General features: G+C 36.4%; 1 protein-coding gene across 6 annotated transcripts in view; it reads right to left on the bottom strand.

Moving 5' to 3' along the window:
- Positions 1 to 2,003: 2,003 nt before the first annotated feature.
- Positions 2,004 to 21,685, bottom strand: part of MRPL1 (mitochondrial ribosomal protein L1) — a 146,913-nt gene continuing 127,231 nt past the window's right edge. For all 6 annotated transcript variants that reach the window (XM_064584665.1, XM_064584666.1, XM_064584664.1 and 3 more), the window contains 2 exons: positions 21,551 to 21,632; positions 2,004 to 11,666 (listed from right to left, as the gene is read on the bottom strand). In XM_064584665.1, coding sequence (XP_064440735.1) covers positions 11,548 to 11,666; positions 21,551 to 21,632 — 201 coding nt within the window. In that variant the 3' untranslated portion in view covers positions 2,004 to 11,547. The remainder of the gene's footprint in view (positions 11,667 to 21,550; positions 21,633 to 21,685) is intronic.

The following is a 21,685-nucleotide window of genomic DNA, read 5'->3' as shown; positions in this document are numbered from 1 at the left end:
ACCTATATGGTTGTTTCTTGAGAAAGTTGTCAGTTACCATATGACCTAGCAGTTCCATTATTTATCCAAGGGAAATGAAAGCAAATGTCCACAAAAAAAAAGCTTGTACATGAATATTCACAGAAGTCTTTTATTCATAATAGCCCCAAACTGGAAACAACACAAATACCCATCTGTTGAACGGATAAATACACTTGGCATATCTATATGGGAGAATGTATTTCAGCAATAAAAAAAGAACAATGTATTTGATATTCACAGCAACACGAATGAATTTCAAAACATTATTCTAAGCAAAAGAAACCAAACATAAAATATATGCATCACATCATATGATCCATTTATATGAAAGTCTAGAGCAAGCAAAACTAGTGAGAGAATGCAAATCTACTGTTGCTTGAGGCTAAGGCAGGAATTAGTACAAAGTGCACTAAGTAAACTCTTTGAGGTGATGGAAATGTTCTGCATCTTGATTTTCATCATGGTCACATGGGTATAAACTTTTGTCAAACTCAGTGAACTGTACAGTCAGTTCTACTATAATGCTTATTTTTGACAATGCAAATTTGTTCTAACACAGTACAAAAAAATGTAATATAACTTAAATTTTGATTTTATGTATGATTTCATCCACTAAAAAACACCAGATGAACACGGGAAAATTGTACCCAGCTGAAGTAAGACATGTATATGGAACCCGCCAATGTTTATGCTACTACTTTCATATATTTTACTTCAAACTGTCATAAACCCCACCATACACTGTTACTACATTTGCTTTGAAAGGTAATATTTTTAATGATAAAAATTTAAAAAAATCAGGGGGACCTGGGTGGCTCAGTCAATTAAACGTCTGCCTTCAGCTCAGGCCATGATCCCGGAGTACCAGGATCAAGCTCTGCATCGGGCTCCCTGCTCAGCGGGGATTCTGCTTCTCCCCCTGCTCCTCACCCCGCTCATGCTCTCTCTCTCTCAAATAAATCAAATCTTTTTAAAAAATGAAAAAAAACTTCCATATTTTCCCACATATTTACCATTTCTGGCATTCTTCATTCATTTGTATGAAACTAGGTTTGCATCTGGTATCATTTTTCTTCCTCTCGAAGAACTTCTTTTAACATCTCTTATAATTTGGATTTGCTGGAAATAACCTCTTTGCTTTTGTCTGCCCAAAAATGTCTTTATGTTGCTCTCATTTTTAAAGGTTATTTTCACTTGACATAGAATCCTAGATTAACTTTTTTAAAAAGCATATTAAAGTTATCATTCCATTCCTTGTTTTGGCTTATTTCTGACAAGAAATCAGTAGTAATTCTTATCTTGGTACACCTGTATTTAATGTTTCTTTTTTTTCCTCTGCTTTTCAGAGCTTCACTTTATCAGTGCTTCTTAACAATTTGAATATGATATGCCTTATATTAGTTTTCCTTTCTATTATCCTGCATGGAATTTGTTGAGTTTCTTAGATGTAGGAATCAGTTTTCACCTTGTTTGAAAAAAATTAATCCATTGTTCCTTCAATTCTTTTTTCTTGCTCCTCTCCCCTGCTCTTTTCAGGAATTCCAATTACACATACGTTAGATCACTTGGAATATTTCTCAGGTTACTGAGAATGTGTTCTTTTTATTACTACTTTTTTTCCCTGTAGCTCAATTTGAATAGTACCTATTGCAGTATCTTCAAGTTCACTATTCTTTTCTTCTGCAGTGCCTAATCAGCTGATAATCCATAGATGAATTTCCCATTCAGATACTGAATTTTGTAGCTCTAAAGTTCCCTTTGCTTCTTTTAAGTATCTTCCACTTCTCTCCTCATTATGTTCATGTCTTCCATTACATACTTGAACGTATGTATAAGAGTTACTTTAAAGTTCAGTGTTATCTGCTACTACATTAATCTCTGTCATTTTGAGTCAGTTTCTATTGATTTTCTTCTTTGCATTTTCCTGCTTAATTGCATGTCATAATTTTTATTGGGTACCAGACACCATAAATCCTATGTTCTTTTTTTTTTTTTAAGATTTTATTTATTTGACAGAGAGAGACACAGCGAGAGAGGGAACACAAGCAGAGGGAGTGGGAGAGGGAGAAGCAGGTTTCCCACCAAGCAGGGAGCCTGATGTGGGGCTCGATCCCAGGACCCTGTGATCATGACCTGAGCTGAAGGCAGACGCTTAACGACTGAGCCACCCAGGCGCCCCAGTCCTATGTTCTTAAGATCTTAGATTTTGTTTTATTCATTTGAAGTGTTGAATTTGGCAGGCAGTTACTTGCTAATCAGCTTGATCCTTTTTAAATTGTTTTTAAACTTTGCTAGTATTGGTCTAGAGTAGCCTTAACTTACAGTCCTTTTAGCCCATTCTAAGGCATGACTCTGGGGTATCTACTGAACGCCCAAGATTTTCAATGAGGTCTTGCCACTCTGGTGGCAAAAACTCATATGTATCTCCCCCATGTGTAAGCTCTGGGAATTGTCCAATTTATAGTTCCCCAGTAACAGCTTTTTGCCTGACCTATGGCATTTCATTCTATGCATGTGCTCTTTAGCAAACAGCAAAAGCTCTTTTGACATCCCTGCAGATTCCTAGAGCTTCTCTACCAAGCACCTATATCTCTGGTGCTGTGCCCCACAAACTGAAGCTGCCACAGACCTCCCATAATCTGATTTCAGTGTCTTTTATACAGAAACTGCCGTGTTCCTTGGTTTCCCCCCTCCTGTACCTGGTCTGGAAAGTGACTCCAGGCAAAACTTAATTTGACCTATGAAGCTGTAGCAACCCTCTCAGAATTTTTGCTAGTCCAAATGGGAAAAAAATTTTTTTGATTAATGTTCAAAGGAAAAAGAAAATTTAAAAATGAAACAATACTAAACTAAAAGTAAGCCTGCTCCTCAGTCCCTGGGGTTAAGTAATAGATTTAAATTGCAGCTTTCTAAGAATGAGGCTCTTTTTTTTTAGCCTAATATAGGGCTGACAAACACGGCAACACTTTAGAAAATTTTAAGACTCAGCAAATTACCTTGTACCTTGAGGTATAGGATGAAAAAAGTGTCTTAATGTTCCACCACACTTCTAATCAACAGTGTGACTATGTAGAGCACTGGACTGAGAAAAAAAAAAAATCTGAAACCATGTAGAAGTCAGTGGGAATGAATTCAGTGATTCGCACCATCTGTTGCAATTTGCCTGGTCAGAGATGGGGGATGATAGAATGTAAGCCATGAATTTGCAGTCCTAATTCTAGGTTGAGTAGTAGTATTTGAAACTGCATAATGTACCAGAAACAATACTTTTAAAACTTTAGAGGCCTAATTTTATTGAATATTGGGATTCAGATTTAAAGAGGGGGTAATGTTCAAACCCAGGTTCTAGAGTCTGACAGAGAACCCTTCATTACATAGGATAATCTGAACAAAATTAATCCCTTCCCAGGAAGCCAGTAATTTGTTGGAATCAGGAAATGATTGATTTCTATCACCTTTTAAGAAAAAATTATTTTATAAATCCCAGAAAACTCTAGCTCACCATATTACAACTTTAATCTGTGGAGAGTGATATCCTAAATTCTGTTTCCTCTACTAATGCAATTGAAAAATTCTTCAAATATTACTAGATAATGTCCATTCAGCAAAATGGTTAAAATGAAAAAGATAAACCAATTATTGGCAAGGATATGGAGCAGGTATAACTCTTACATGTTGTTGGGAGTGTATATTGTCACAACTACTTTGAAAAACTGTTGAGCATTATCAATTATAAATGAGCATATACCTAACTTATGATCCAGGAAATGCACTTCTTAGGTATATATCCAACAGAAATGCATATATATGTTCACCAAAAGAAATGGACAAGATATTAATAAGCAACATTATTTGTAACTCTAAAACTTCACTAGAATGTACAAGAATGTTCCTATCAGCATTATTTGTAATACCCCAAACTGTATAAACAATCCACACATTCATCACCAGTAGAATGGAAAAACTGTGATACATTCACACAATGGAATATTCTACAGCAATTACCATGTGAGCAAAATCAAAACTACACACAATATGATGAATTTCATAAACATACTGTTGAATGAACCCAGACCTCCCCCCAAAAATACTCATGATAATTATTATTCCATTTACATAAAGTTTAAAAATTGATAAAACAAGTATGTGGTCTTAGAAGTCATGATACTGGTCACCTTGAATAGTAGTTTCCAAGGAAGGAATGAAGGGGCTTCTAGGGTGTTGGTATTATCTATTTCTTGATCTATGTGCTAGGTACATACTTACTTTGGGAAAATTTATCAAGGTGTTCAGATTTCTGAATCTAGGTTTTAAGTCAGTAAAACTTGCCTTAAAATTACTGGGCAATAACAACAATGTACAGGTATATAGCAGAGTTGGAGCTTGAATCCTTATAGTTTGACTCCAGGGTCTGTGCTCTTAATCACTGTATTATTTTAGCACTCTACCTTAGAGAAGTATCTGCTCATACTTACAAAGACACACATAACAATTATGTTCATCAAAATAATATATTGGTAAAAAAAAAAAACCCTATCTATCAGTAGGAACTAGTAACATACACCTGGTAATATATATATATATATCAGGGTACATTTATATGATGGAGCAACATAAAAACTTTTTAAAAATATAGTAGTCATGGAATAATGCTCCAGATATTGTTGAGTAAAAGGTTAATTGTAAAACATTAAATATAGTATAATACGATCCATTTTTATCCATATGCCAACAGGCAGTTGACTGTGTAGATGTGGGAACAGAATTTGTGTTAAGTATAGAAGATTCACATGGAGCCACCAGGGAGGTTGGGTGGGGGATTCACAGAAGTTTTGGTCCGACTGAATCTTTTTACCATGGGAATCTATTCATATGTTTATGTTTAACAAAATGAAATTGACATCTCTCCCCTCCAAAAATAAATGGGCAACATTATTTTTCTGCATTCAAAGAATATTTGCTTTGTGTGTAAAAATACTTTGAGTAACAAATATTGAACTCATAGAAATAATAGCTATTGATTTCACAGAAATCATAGGAATAAATGGGCCTTAGAGATTTGTTAACCCTCCAATCAGTGCTCCTAATTCTTCCTAAATATCCATCCAAGCTGTAGTGACCTAATGTAGTGGGCATCTATTGTCTTCCGGCCCAGCATGCAGTAGCTTCTTTTGGTAAAAGCACTGCAATGTTCTCCTGGGGAATTTCTTTTACCCTACTGCATGCACTTTAGGTGAGATGATCAATTCTGTCTTCTCCTGACTAAGGAGTGGGTGTGTAAACTAAACTAGGCCAAGCAGACTCTCTGCCTTGAGAACTTAAATCTTGAGTGGAATGACAAGGTCAGAAAACAGAGCTAATTTTGTAGCTCTCTGAGGAAACTGTCCATTGTTTCCTGCTACTTAGATTCCATGAGCTGCTTCCTATACTTTCCCAATACCAGCTGTTTGACTTTTCCTTAGATTCTGTGAATCATCCCAAATCCTTATGATACATTCCTTCTCCGGTTAAGTCAGTCAGTCAATTTCCATTGACAGTAATTGAAGAATGCTAACTGATACAGCTGGATGTCAATATGCTCAATAAGAAGATCACCACTACTTTTCAAGAGTCCACAGCATTGAAATTTTGCTTAACTTTGTGCCAGAATTTGCTTCTTTATAAAATCTACACTAGTTCTAGCTCTACTTGTGGAGCTTCATAGTATCCAAGCTCCATCTTGCACTGGTATGTATTTAAAAACTACTATCATTTATACCTACTTTCTCAGCAGAAAAACTCATTTTCTCACTTAAAATATGACTACTACACACTCACTAGAAATGGCTATAATAAAAAAGACAGACAATTCCAAATGTTGACAAGGATGTGGAGAAACTAGAACCTTCATACCCTGCTGGAGGGAACGTAAAATAAGATAGCCACTTTGGAAAGCAGTTTATATGTTTATATAATTTACTTAATGTTTTTAAATGGACTTTACAAATAATCACCTATTGTAATGTCATCCCATGTCATGATACCCATGAAATCATGGTCTTTATATGTTAGTTATATTTTTCTATGATACATTAAAGATATACTTAACTGTTAATTTAAAATGTGGTTCACTTACCATTAAAATTCATTTCTTGTGCCACTAAATGGTATATACTTGTTGCCCTTTGGGAAACACTGTTTTTTTCTATTTAAAAAAAATGTATAAATTAGTTTTCATTAAAGCAATTACCAATTTAGGAAATAATAATATAAAATTTATGTAACATTTGACAAGATACAGAAAGTGTTAGACCTTTCATTCAGCAAATACTTAGTGATTGTTTTTGGTTGCCTTTTTTCAAAAGGAAGTGACTGAAGAGCTGGTGATGTGGGAAACCACCAGAACCAAGAAGTCTCTCTTCTACTCTGAACCCAACATGGCCACAGCTACGCTATTTGAGGGAAAAAGGAGACCTCCACATAGAGAAAAGGAAACAAAGGAAGTACAGCAAAATGTTAAGTGGTTATTTAAGTAATTATGGGCCATTGTTTTCTTTAAATTTTTCACTGTGTTCTTTCTCCACTTTGCCAAATTTATTTAATATGCTTCTATTATTTTTTTTTTAAGATTTTATTTATTTATTTGACAGAGACAGAGATAGCGAGAGAGGGAACACAAGCAGGGGGAATGGGAGAGGGAGAAGCAGGCTTCCCACCCAGCAGGGAACCCGACGCGGGACTCGATCCCAGGACCCTGGGATCACGACCTGAGCCGAAGGCAGACCCCAACAACTGAGCCACCCAGGCGCCCTATGCTTCTATTTTCTTAATAAAACAATATAGTAAAACTTCTTATTCCTTTGGATATGCTCAGATGAAAATATTTTTTCAACCTATTCCTTATAATAGTTACATTTCTAATTTTACACTTTGATTAAAAAATAAAAATTTAAGTGAAGATACCAACTTCTTCCACATTTTTTCAAGTATTGATATTTATATACAACCTTTTATAGCTAATCATGTTACTATGTACTAAGTTCTCAGAGCAACAGAAATAGATTATTTGCCCATTATTACATGAAAAACATATAGATATCTGCCCAGCATTACATGAAAAATATAATAAAAACTAAATGCCCTCAATGGCCAGAGTAGAACACAAAAACAATGGGTTCTGAGACCTAAAATCTTCTTGTAATTATAGCTTGATTATTCTTAAAATGCTATACGTTAAGAGAGATGACATATGGGATTTTTCAGAGAGCCATGTAGCCTAATGGATAGAATATCTGACTTTGGATATATGGAATTTGCTTTTAATTACCCTAGCAGGCATAAGGACAAACTGGCAGCTGGTGAAAGGGATAGATGTAACTAGCACAATTGCATAATGCTGGTAATTGCTGAAGCTGGGTGACAAGTAAAGAGGTGTTCATTATTTTTTAAAATTTACTGTATTTTTGAAAAAGTCTATGATAAAAGTTAAAATAGGAATAAAAGAATTCTAAATGCACTATTTACAATGACAACTAAAGCAAAGTCCATGGTATATCCAAAACAGAATAAAATGAAATAGAAAAGACCCATTATAAACAAAGCTCCAAGTGGTCTATATAATAATTTTACTTTTTTTATCTTTCTAGTCAAACGAAAAAACAAGTGTTTACCAATAAGCACAAAGCTCTTTAAAAGTTGTATGACAGGTTATGATCGCCACCTACTGGACACTGTGATTAACTGCTAGCTACAAAAAAACTCACTTTTGAGTAAGGGCACCCATATCCCGCCAAGCATCTGGTCCTTCACAAGATAATCCTAATACCATTAAATTTGGGGCACCTGGGTGGCTCAGTCGGTTAAGCAGCTGCCTTCGACTCAGGTCACAATCCCAGGGTCCTGGGATCAAGCCCCACATTGGGCTCCTTGCTCAGCAGAGAGCCTGCTTCTCCCTCTCCCTCTGACTGCCGCTCCCCCTGCTTGTGCTCTCTCTCTCTCTCTCTGTGTAAAATAAATAAGTAAAATCTTAAAAAAAAAAAAAGCAAAACATTAAATTTATGTTCACATGTATATTAGTAATATTAATATCACATTATTTCTAACAAAATGAAATGCCACCTGCAAAAAGTATATCATAAAATTTTGTCAGAAAGTATAGTGATCATTTTATGATGTCCTTATCTTACAGAAGATTCCAGATTTTGAACTGTTTTCTCACAGAGAACCCAGAATTTAAATTATTTACACACAGAGATAGACCAGAAACCTATAAATTAGCCTGGCTCTTAAATTTGGTGCATTATCTTTTTATTATGTTTTAAAAATCACTTGTAACTTTTAATTGAAAATTTTACTTTTCTTTATAACCTAGCTAATTGCATATACCAGTGATTCTCAATCCTGTTGCATTAGAATTACCTGTGGAATTTTTTTTTTTTAAGTAGGCTCCATGCCCAACATGGGGCTTGAACCCACGACCTTGAAATTAAGAGTTGCATGCTCTACTGACTGAGCGGGCCAGGTGCCCCTGGAATTTTTAAATAAGTTGTTGCTGGTACCACAGCCAGAGTTGCTTTTTTTTTTTTTTTTAATCTAGCCAGGATTAAAAGAGCCATTAGTAAATAACAAAGGTTCTCCAAGTGTTGTCCATGGAACAGCAATATGATCACCTGGGAATTTGTTAGAAATGTAAATTTTCAAGGACCACCCTGGACTGCTAAGCAGAGCCCAGAAATTTGTGATTGTGAGCCTACCAGGGGATTTGGATGCAGGCTAAAGTTTGAGTGTCACTGGCACTTAAAATTTTTAAGTTTTTAATCTCTTTAAATATAAGATTTAACTTTCTGTTCTCTAAGAAGAAAATATAATAATAATACAAAAGAGAAATATTTACATTAAGGGTAATCTAGTACAGTTCTATTTTCCAGAAATAAACCTTTATAAACACTCAACATTAGTTCTAGTTAGCCAATAGGAAAAATGCTTAATGGAAGGGTAGGGAATAATTTATCCACAGGCCAGTTAATAAAACCCTGGAATGTTCTTGCCCAGAGCAAGTTTTCCAGCCATATTTCCTTGTTCTGGTTTGTTCTGATCACAAAGGCACCTTTCTAAGACATAATTAAGACTTCTAGCCACATCATACCTTTTAACCCAGGAATGTCACTGCTAGGAATAGAGAGGAAAATAAATTATACTCAACGATTTTCTCCAAAGCACTGTAAATAATAGAGGAGGGGAATCTGAAAGCAAGTTAAATGCCCAACAATTAAGAAATGATTCCATAAATTACAGCATCAACAGGATGGAATATTGCTCAACCATTAAAATGATGCTTTCCATATGAGATTTTAATATGGAAAAATGCTTACTTTATAGCATCATGTGTGTGTATGTTCTCTCTCTCTGTCTCTGTCGATTGAAAAAGACAATGAAGAACACCAAAATATTAATGCTGTTTATCTCTGAGTAGTAGGATTATGAATAGATTTATTTTGTGCATTTATAGTGTTTCTAAAACTTTCCATCATAAGAGTACACTTAATCTACTAATCAGAAGATCTACAAATATAATAATAGAACTTCTACTCTAAATTAGGATCTTCAAATAATGATTAATCAGTAAGCTTTCAAAAGACAGTAACTGGGAAAAACAAGTATCTTTTTCTCTCCCCATCCTACACTACTCTTTTCTCATATCACTCCTAACCCTTTTATTTCTTTCTTCACATCAGCTCTGCCATAACTCTATAACTAGAGATATGGAGACACTGAATATCCAATGTTTTTACAATTTTAAACTGTTCAGCTAAACAGTTTATCTTAGAATATATAAAAAGGAGATCAAATACCCCAATGGTTAAGAGAACAGACTTTAAAATCAGATCTAGGTTGGAGTCTTACTTTAGGGGAGCTCATACAGGTTTCAATTTCCTTAACCTGTAAGTGGGAGTACCAACCCTCCCTCACTGAACTGCTATGAAGATGAAATGAGGATGCATGTAAAGCATAAGATAGTAATAGGCACTCAAGAGAAGGTAACTGCTATTACCATTTTGTAGTTAATGTTCAAGTTGTTTTTGGTGGGACGCCTGGGTGGCTGAGTTGGTTAAGCACCTGTCTTCAGCTCAGGTCATGATCTCAGTGTCCTGGGATTGAGTCCCGCATCGGGCTCCCTGCTCAGCGGGGAGTCTGCTTCTCCCCCTGCCTGCATGTGCTATCACTCTCTCAAATAAATAAATAAAATCTTTGTTTTTGATAAACAGCCCTCAAATTTTAATTTTCCTGTGGGAAAAAGCTTAATGAGGTACAGTGGTTGCTCGTCATCTGGACTTCTCCAACCAAGTCTATTTCAAAAACAGTTTGGGAACTGCCAAAATACTCTGTACAAAGTGGGTGTTACTAAAACCCACCAACAAATTTATCAACGCTATTATTTCATGAAAGAAGAAGCTTTTGAACATCTACTAAAAAAAAAAAAAGTAGTCTCTGAGTAAAGGAAGTCATTCCAAAGAAAGGACAGTGGGTAACTGCATGCCAAAATCATCCTTACGCTTTCCATTTTGTCACCTACCAGTAAATAAACACCAAAAACAGTTTGCAAACTGACACTTGATGAAAGACTCTCAACTTCCTAGCCTGATTCTTCTCCATTAAATGAAGTTTTTCTATCTACATCATCGGATGTTCATTCAACAAACACTAACCAAACCTATTACTTGCTATTAAGCAAAGGAATTCAAGTTCAAATGAGGTTAAGTATATGAAAACATGATACACTATATGTATATTGCAAAGCACCATTAAGTTATATAGTATTGTTATTACCAAAAAACATAAATATTGTAAATTAATTCCTAAAAGGAAAAAATATTTCCCACCCACATGTTTTAATGTCTTAGTCATTTTCTATATTCATGCTATCACAAAGGACATTTAGAATTTTTAGAATGAACACTTGCCACACTTTTTCTTTAGAAAATAGTCATATTTGTGATATAGCTCATGACTCTGCCATTCTCTGTCTTATGAAAATTGAGAATATTACTTTTCCCTCAGATGGTATTGCTCTCAAGGGAAAGTTACTAAGCTAGAAATTGCTGCTATAATCACCAGCATGCAGAATCTGAATTTTAAGGAAGACAATTTAATAGGATTTAAAATACAAGTTCAGACAGAGAAAATTTTATTTTCTTATTTTTGAAAGTGTTGTTGTGGGGCGCCTGGGTGGCTCAGTTAGTTAAGTGTTTGCCTTTGGCTCAGGTCATGATCCTGGAGTCCCAGGATGGAGTCCGCATCAAGCTCCTTGCTCAAAAGGGAACCTGCTTCTCCCTCTGACCCTCACCCTGCTCGTGCTCTCTCTCTCAAATAAATAAATAAGATCTTAAAAAAAAAATAAGTGTTGTAAGATTTTCCAAATGTTAAAATTCACTGTCAAGTATTAGGATTGAGAAATAACAAGACACCAAATGTAGAAATTATATACAGTTTTATAATTTTCTTTGTTGCTTCTTAATCCACTGAAAATAATTTCAAAATATCACATTGTTAGGCATCTTCTTTGTTACTTTCTTCGGTTTCTACTTCTTTAGGCAACAATGGCTTGATCTTTAGTAACAAACCTTCACTTGTTGAAGTACGAAGGAAAGCTCGTACCACGAAAGGTCCTGGAAACAAACACAAGAATCAACTTTTATTTTATTCCATAAACATATGAGCAAATAGAAACATACGACAAACCTTATAAAACTCATGTTATATTTTCTCCTTGAAAAGTACTGATATTACTGAACTAATATTTTGAATTATAAGGAATATTCCCTCATGTCTAGCGTAGAAGACAAACTGTACTCTAGCATACTAGAGATTTATCCTTGAAACTACATATTCTGTAATAATTCATTTCTCTCTTCCAGAAGATAACCACCTAGAATTTATTTTACTGCAAAGCTGAAAGTGAAGGGAGCAGGTGATGATATTTACATTTGATGGCAATATTCTAAATATTTATTTGACACAGCACTGATGCTATTACTGTGTTACCAAACATTCAGTAAAATTCCCTAAAAATTAAAAAGCTTTAATGTTCTTTTTCATAAGAACAATTGAGGGACTTCATTTAAAATGGCAAAAAAAAGATGGATAGTTCAAGACGGCAGCATAAGAAGATCCTTAACTCACCTCCCACAGACACAGCAAATCTACAACTACATATGGAATAAAATCCTCGAAAAAGTCCTGAAGACCAGATGAGCAGCACATCCATAACAAAGGATAAAAGGGCTGCACTGAGACAGGCAGGAAAGTCAGAGACAACACTCTCTGAAAACCCCATCCCAGGCAAGGTGACTTACAATCAGGAAGGATTTCAAAAATACAGAACTTTTCCCTGAGGACCAAGGGTTTTGTCTCCCACACCAGGCACCCCAACCACTGTGTCCTGGACCAGAGAGATGAGCTCCCAAAATATATGGCTTTGAAAACCAACAGAGTGTATCCAGGAGAACCACAGAACTGGAAAGAACAGAGAATTTCTTAAAGGGATCACACACAAACTCACTCACTCCACAACCTGGTGCAAAAGAAGCAGTTTGAAAAGCCTCTAGACTGTATGTGAAGTAAACCGCCTTATTAATCTTAAAGCAACTGCTGGAAAGTAGGAACCTGCTGAGACTCTCTCTGGGGATGAAAGTGCAGGTGGATGCCATTTTTGCAATCTCATTCAACCCTGCTAATGCCAGTGCTTGCAACAGCCATGCTGGCAATCCCACTCTAATCTGCTAATGCCACTGGGCATGCTCTGCACCCCCGTGCCACAGCCAAAGCACAGCTGGTGGGCAAGAGCCCCATGCACAACTACCTTGCTGTGCTGCAGCCAAACCACAACCAGCCAGGTGAGCAGCCCCACCCAAAAACGCAACCTTTTGCACAGCCAGCCAGGTGAGACCCCACCCCTGCTACCTCATTCCTACCGTGCCACAGACAGACAAGCACCCCACACCCATCCCACCAAACCCCCCACACAGCTGGCAGGTGTGTGAAGCCCATACAGGGGATGCCCCTTGAGTGTGTGGCTCCCTCCTACTTCTAAACCCCACAGAAAATCTTGTACACAGGGCCACTCCCTCAAGACTGGGAGAGGGAGCTATTTCAATACATAGAAACACACAGAATCAGGCCAAATTAGGAGATAGAGGAATATGTTCCAAATGAAAGAACAAAGCAAAACCTGAGAAAAAGACCTTAATGAAATGGAGATACATAATCTACCTGATAAAGAGATCAAAGTACTAATTGTCATAAAGATGCTTACTCGGGAGAAGAATGAACGAACACAAGGAGAACTTCAACAAAGAGAGAGAAAAATATGTGAAAGTACCAAACAAACAAAAAAAAAAAAGAAAGTACCAAACAAAAGTCACTGAAGAATAGAGCTGAAGAATAAAATTACTGAACTGACAACTACACGGGAGGGGGTCAACAGCAGACTGGATGAAGAACAGATCAATAACCTGAAAGACACAGCAATGGACTCACCCAGACAGGGAAACAAAAAGAAAAATGAATTTTAAATAGTGAAAATAGCTTAAGGAACACATAGAACAACATTAAGCAGAATAACATTCTCATTACAGGGGTCCTGGAAGGAAAAGAAAGGGGCAGAAAACTTATACAAAGAAATAATAACTGAAAACCCTAACTTGAGGAAGGAAATCGACATCCAGATCCAAGAAGGTCAGAAAGTTCCAAATAAGATAAAAACCAAAGAGATTTACACCAAGACATGTTATAGTTAAAATGTCAAAAGTTAAAGAGAAAATCTTAGGGTGCTTCGGTGGCTCAGTCGTTAAGCGTCTGCCTTCGGCTCAGGTCATGATCCCAGGGTCCTGGGATCAAGCCCTGCATCGGGGTCCCTGCTCAGCAGGAAGCCTGCTTCTCCCTCTCCCACTCCCCCTGCTTGTGTTCCCTCTCTCACTGTGTCTCTCTCTGTAAAATAAATAAAATCTTTAAAAAAAAAGAGAGAGAGAGAGAGAGAGAATCCTAAAAGCAGTAGGAAAAAAACAACTTGACACATACAAAGGAAACCCCATAAAGCTAATAGCAAATTTTTCAGAAGAAACTTTGAAGGCCAAAAGTGACTGATGGGACATATTCAAGGTGTTTAAAGGACAGAAACTTACAACCAAGAATACTCTACGAAGAAGGTTATTATTCAAAATAGAAGGAGAGAGAGAGTTTTTCAGATAAGTAAAAGCTAAAGGAGTTCATGATCACTAAACCAACCTTACAAGAAATGTCAAAGGAACTTCTTTAAGCTGAAAGGAAAGAGTACTAATAATAGTAAGAAAACATACTAAAGTAAAAATCTCACTGGAAAATATGTTGTAAAGGTAGTACATTTACTCACTTATAAAGCTAGCATAAAAGTCAAAAGACAAAAGTGGCAAAACTAACTAAAACTATAACAATTAGTTAAGGGATACATAAAATGAAAAAAGTGTAAAATGTGACATAAAAACCATAAAATACAGAGGGTGCAATTAAAATGCAGGTTCTGGAATAAATTTCAATTAAGTTTTAAGCTACCAATTGAAAACAGACTGCTATATACATAGAATGGTATATGTGAACCTCATGGTAACCATAAAGAGAAAAACTTACCACAAATATAAAAAGAAAATGAGAAAGGAACCTAAACATAACACTAAAGGAAATTATCAAACCAGAAGAAAAGAGAGAAAGAGAAGAAACAAAGAGGAACAACAAAAACACTCAGAAAACAATTAACAAAATGGCAATAACTACACACCTATCAATAATTACTTTAAATGTAAATGGACTAAATCCTCAATCAAAAGACAGTGGCTGAATGGATTTAAAAACAAAAACAAGGGATGCCTGGGTGACTCAGTTGATTAAGCATTTGCTTTCAGCTCAGGTCATGATCTCAGGGTTCTGGGATCGAGTTCCACATTAGACTCCTTGCTCAGCGGGGAGCCTGCTTCTCTCTCTGCCTGCCACACCCCCTGCTTGCACTCTCTCTCTCTGACAAATAAGTAAAATCCTTAAAAACAAACAAACAAACAAAAACAAGACTCATCTATACTCATCTTTACCCTGCCTACAAGAGACTCAGTTCAGAAGTGAGGACTGAGGGCGCCTGGGTGGCTCAGTTGGTTAAGCAACTGCCTTTGGCTCAGGTCATGATCCCGGAGTCCTGGGATCGAGTCCCGCATCGGGCTCCCTGCTCAGCGGGGAGCCTGCTTCTCCCTCTGCCCCTCCCCCCTCTCATGCTCTCTCTATCTCATTCTCTCTCTCAAATAAATAAATAAAATCTTTAAAAAATAAAAATAAAAAAAAAAAAGTGAGGACTGAGGGGTGCCTGGGTAGCTCAGTCCATTAAGCGTCTGTCTTCGGCTCAGGTCATGATTCCAGGATCCTGGGATCAAGCCCCGCATCAGGCTCCCTGTTAGCAGAGAGCCTGCTTCTCTCTCTCCCTCTGTTTCTGTGCTCTCTCTCTCTCTGTCAACTAAATAAATAAAATCTAAAAAAAAAAAAAAAAAGTAAGGACTGAGAGTAAAGGGATGGAAAAAGATACTCCATGCAAATGGAAATAAACAAAGTTGGTGTAGCTGAACTTACCCAACAAAATAGATTTTAAAACAGATTGTAATAAAAGACAAAGAAGGGCATTATTACATAAAGATAAAAGAGTCAACCTGGCAAGAAGATATACCACGTATAAATATTTATGCACCCAACACAGGAGAACCAAAATACATAAAGCAAATATTAACAGACCTAGAGGAAGAGATTGACAGCAATAGTAGGGGATCTTAACGCTCCACTTACATCAATGGTTACATCACCTACACAGATAATCTATAAGGAAAGATCACGCTTAAACAACACATTAGACCAGATGGACTTAATAGATTTATACAGAACATTCCATCCAAAACAGAACATACATTCTTGTCAAGTGCACATGGAACATTCTCCAGGACAGATCATGGGTTAGGCCACAAAACAACTCTCAGTAGACGAACCATGAGAGACTATGGACTCTGAAAAACAAACTGAGGGTTCTAGAGAGGAGGGGGGGTAGGGGGATGGGTTAGCCCGGTGATGGGTATGAAGGAGGGCACTTATTGCATGGAGCACTGGGTGTTATACACAAACAAGGAATCACGGAACACTACATCAAAAACTAATGATGTAATGTATGGTGACTAAGATAATAAAAAATAAAAATAAAAAAACCAACTCTCAGTAAATTTAAGACTGAAATCATATCAAGAATCTTTTCTGACCACAATGGTATGAAACTAGAAATCAATTACAAGAAGAAGACTAGAAAAACCACATAAACATGGAGATTAAATAACATGCTACAACAATGGGTCATCAAAGAAATAAAAGGAAAAATTTAAAAATACCTAGAGACATAAGAAAACAGAAATATAACATACAAAAATCTATGAGATGCATCAGAAGTGGTTTTAAGAGAGAATTTCATAGCAACACATGCCTACCTCAAAAACACAAGAAAAATCTCAAACAATTTAACTTTAAAACCTAAAGGAACTACAAAATGAGGAACAAATGAAACAAAGTTAGCAGAAGGAAAGAAATAATAAAGATATGAGTGGAGGGCGCCTGGGTGGCTCAGTTGGTTAAGCGACTGCCTTCAGCTCAGGTCATGATCCTGGAGTCCCGGGATCGAGTCCCGCATCGGGCTCCTTGCTCAGTGAGGAGTCTGCTTCTCCCTCTGACCCTCCCCACCTCAGCTTTCTCTCTCTCTCAAATAAATAAATAAAATCTTTAAAAAAAAAAAAAAGATATGAGTGGAAATAAATGGAAAAAAAAGAAAGAAGCGAAATAGACCTAAAAGGGCAATAGAAGAGATGAATGAAACTAAGAGTTGGTTCATTGAAAAGATAAACAAAATTGACAAACCATTAATTAGACTCACTAAGAAAAAAAAAGGGTGGCTCAAATAAATAAAATCAGAAATGAAAGAGAATTTTAACTGATACCACAGAAATACAAAGGATCGCAAGAGACTACTATGAACAATTACATGCCAACAAACTGGACAAGCTAGCAAAAATTATCAAATACCTAGAAACAAACAAACTTCCAAGACTGAATCAGGAAGAACAAAAAATAATAACAGACTGATAATAGCAAAGAGACTGAATGAATCAGTAATCAAAAACTTCCCAACAAACAAAAACCCAAGACCAGATGGCTTGACTGGTGAATTCTAACAGACATTCAAGGAAGATTTAGTACCTAGCCTTCTTAAGCTCTCCCAGAAAACTGAAGAGGACAGAATGCTTCCAGACTCATTTTATGAGGCCAGTATCATTACCCTGATACCAAAATTAGACAACAACGCCACAAAAAAAAGAAGAAAATTACAGGTCAATAACCCTGATGAACACATATGCAAAAATCCTCAACAAAATATTAGCAAACCAAATTCAAATATACATTAAAAGAATCATACACCATGACTAAGTGGGATTTATTCCAGGGATGAAAGGATGGTTCAACATGTGTACATCAATGTGATACAGATTAACAAAATGAAAAATAAAAATATGATCACCTCAATAGATGCAGAAAAAGCATCTGACAAAAGTCACATCCATTTGCAATAAAAACTTTCAACAGGGCGCCTGGGTGGCTCAGTTGGTTAAGCTACTGCCTTCGGCTCAGGTCATGATCCTGGAGTCCCGGGATCGAGTCCCACATCAGGCTCCCTGCTCAGCAGGGAGTCTGCTTCTCTCTCTGACCCTCCTCCCTCTCATGCTCTCTGTCTCTCATTCTCTCTCTCGCAAATAAATAAATAAAAATAAAAAAATAAAAAACTTTCAACAAAGCAATTAAAGAGAGAACATACACACCTTAACATAATAAAGGTCATATACAAACCCACAATTAATATACTAAATGATGAAAAGCTGGAAGCTTTTCCTCTAAGATCAGGAACGGAGACAAGGATGCCCACTCTCACCACTATTACTCAACATAGCATTGGAATACCTAGTCACAGAACTTAGGCAAGAAAGAAAAAAAAAAAAAGGCACCCAAATAGGAAAGGAAGATGTAAAATTGTCCATGTCTGCAGAAGACATGATATTATATATAAAAAAAGATGAAGATTACACCAAAAAACTATTAGAACCAATAAAAAAATTCAGTAAAGTGGCAGGGTACAAAATCAATATACAAAAATCAATTGTTTCTATACACTAACAACAAATTACCAGAAAGAGAAATTAAGAAAACAATCCCATTTACAATTGCACTGAAAAGAATAAAATACCTAGGAATAAATCTAATAAAGAAGGTGAAAGATTAGTATACTGGACACTGCAAGACAGTGATGAAAGAAACTGAAGATAATACAAAGAAATAGATATTCCATGCTCATGGATTAGAAGAATTAATATTGTTAGGATGTACATATTACCCAAAGCAATCTATAAATTCAAAGCAATCCTATCAAAATTCCAATAGTATTCCTCATAGAAATAGAACAAATAATTCCAAAATTTGTATGGAACCGCAAAAGACCCTGAATAGCCAAAGCAATCTTGAGAAAGAACAAAGAATGAGATATCAAGCCTCCTGATTTTAAACTACACTACAAAGCTACAGTAATTAAAACAGTATGGTATTGACATAAAAAGACATATGGATTGATGGAACAGAATAGAGAGCCCAGAAATAAAACCATACATATATAGTCAATTAATCCACAACAAAGGAGGCAAGGATATACAATGGAGGAAGGACAGTCTCTTTAATAAATGGTGTTGGGAAAACTGAACAGCTACATGCAAAAGAGGGAAACTGAACCAATACCCCACACCACATACAAAAATTAACTCAAATAGATTAAAGACTTGAAAGTAAGACCTGAAACCATAAAACTCCTAGAAGAAAACACATTTGGTAAGCTCCTCAACATTGGTCTTAGCAGGGGTTTTTTTTGATGACTACAAAGGGCAAAAATAACAAAATAAACAAATGGGCCTACATCAAACTAAAAAGCTCTGAACAGCAAAGGAAACCATCAACAAAATCAAAAGGCAAGCTGGTGAACAGAAGAAGGTATTTGCAAATCATATATCTAATAAGGGATTAATATCTAAAATTTGTAAAGAACTCACACAACTCAATAACCAAAAAAATCCAATTTAAAATTGGGCACAGAATCTAAATAGACATTTTCTCAAAGACATACAAGTGGATAACAGGCACATGAAAAGAAGCTCAACATCATTAATCACCAGGGAAATGCAAATCAAAACCACGAGTTATCACCTCACACCTGTCAGAGTGGCTATTATCAAAAATAATGGTTGGCAGGATGTGGAGAAAAAAAGAACCCTCATGCACTGTTAGTGGGAATGTAAATTAGGGCAGACACTGGAAAAGAGAATGAGGATTCCTCAAAAAATCACCAAGAGAATGACAATATGATCCAGCAATTCCACTTTTGGGTATATATTAGAAGAAAATGAACACACTAGTTTGAAAAGATACATGCACCCCTGTGTTCCTTGCAGCATATTTACATTAGCCAAGATATGGAAACAACCTAAGTGTCCATCCATACATGAATGAATGAAGATGTGGTGTATACACACACACATACATGCACGCGCGCATGCGTACACACACAATGGAATACTACTCAGGCATCTTAAAAAATGAAATCTTACTATTTGTGACAGTAATGGACCTTGAGGATACTACGCTAAGTGAAATGAGTCAGACAGAGAAAGACAAGTATCAGCGATTTCATTTTAAGTGAAATCTAAAATACAAAACAAACTAACAAAACCAAACCAAACTCAGTCTCATAGATACAGAGAACAGGGTGGTGGGTGCTGGGGGGAAGGGATTTGGGGGAGGGGACAAAATGGGTGAAGGGAATCAGGAGGTACAAACATTCAGTTATGAAATAAATAAGCCAAGGGGATATAATGTACAGCACAGGGAATAAAGTCAGTGTTACTGTATTAACTTTGTATGGTGATAGACGGTAACTAGACTTATGGTGGTGATCAATTTGCAATGTATACAAATGTTGAATTATTACATTGTACACTTGAAACTAAAAGAATATTGTATGTTAACTACACTGCAATTTAAAAAATGGCAAAAAGAGGACACACTGCTTTTAGAGATTTGCTGTCCATCATTTCATTCCTGCCATAGTCTCAGAAGATCCTATACTGAAATCAGTGCTCCATGGAATATAAGAATGCATACACAGGGCGCCTGGGTGGCTCAGTTGGTTAGGCGACTGCCTTCGGCTCAGGTCATGATCCTGGAGTCCCTGGATCGAGTCCCGCATCGGGCTCCCTGCTCGGCAGGGAGTCTGCTTCTCCCTCTGACCCTCCCCCCTCTCATGTGCTCTCTCTCATTCTCTCTCTCTCAAATAAATAAATTAATTAAAAAAAAAAAAAGATTTTAAAAATGCATACACATACAATTACTAACTACCATGATCATATCTATGGCAGCAGAATTAACAAGTGAGGTATTTATTCACCAGTGGCTAACTCCCAAAGAAGGTAAAAAATAGCTTAGGATTATGTTTTAATTACACACTTGGTTATAAAACTAAACCTGACAGAGTCCTATCATGTTAAGTCTATAAATGAAGAGTCTACTGAGTATAATGAACCCTTTTTGGGCTGCAACCAGCCAGGAGTGAAATTCGTCTGAGGAGACAACATGCTTGGCACATAACGTGACAGTAAGGGTCTGGCTCTGTGTTCCCAGCCTATGAAACAGCTCCCACATCTCAATCAAGTTTCACTGCTCTCCATGAACCACCCTGTTTATAAGAGGTGACTCTCATGACATGATTAAAAACTTTGTTCTTTTTTAAAAATAAGTAAGATTAAAAAAGACAATTGCTAGTTCCAGTGATAAAGTGAATGATCTAGCCAAAAAATATTTCATAAATGATTTTATTTATTTATTTTTTTTAAGATCTTTTATGTATTTATTTGACAGAGAGAGACACAGCGAGAGAGGGAACACAAGCAGGGGGAGCGGGAGAGGGAGAAGCAGGCCCCCCGCCGAGCAGGGAGCCCGATGCAGGGCTCGATCCCAGAACCCTGGGATCATGACCTGAGCCAAAGGCAGACGCTCAACAACTGAGCCACCCAGGCGCCCCTGATTTTAGTTTCTATTTAACACCAATGCAAGTTTAAGGCAATCAGTTACAGCTTTCTTTCAACGTTTATTACATTTAATGGTAGAAAAAATGGAATTTACAAAGATTTCAGGATGTATTCCTTATTCACGTTAAAGAGGTCTCCTCTCCAAACAACTATAACTTGTTAATAAGGGGATTAGGAATCCTTTGGATAGTTAAATTTTATTTATTTAATCCCCGAAAATATTGCTGCTATTGGATATTGTACTTGCTATTACCTTGATTGTTTTCTTAATATTTTACATTTTTAAAGAATCCCAGAGCTCTAGGGAAGTGTACCCCAGGCAAATCACTTACCCAAACTGAGTGGTCTGTGCTTACAAACTTCACTGATGACTGCTTGCAGATTCGCAGCTATCTGGTTACTTAGCATATCCAGCTGAAATTAAAGGATATATAACAATAATGTGAAAGTGAGAAGATAATACAACT

This window comes from Mirounga angustirostris, unplaced genomic scaffold, assembly GCF_029215605.1.
Source record: "Mirounga angustirostris isolate CCGP_5_RB_7025 unplaced genomic scaffold, mMirAng1.0.hap1 SCAF_2, whole genome shotgun sequence".
NCBI classification, from domain to species: Eukaryota; Metazoa; Chordata; class Mammalia; order Carnivora; family Phocidae; genus Mirounga; species Mirounga angustirostris.
This window is presented reverse-complemented; position numbering and strand designations above follow the sequence as displayed.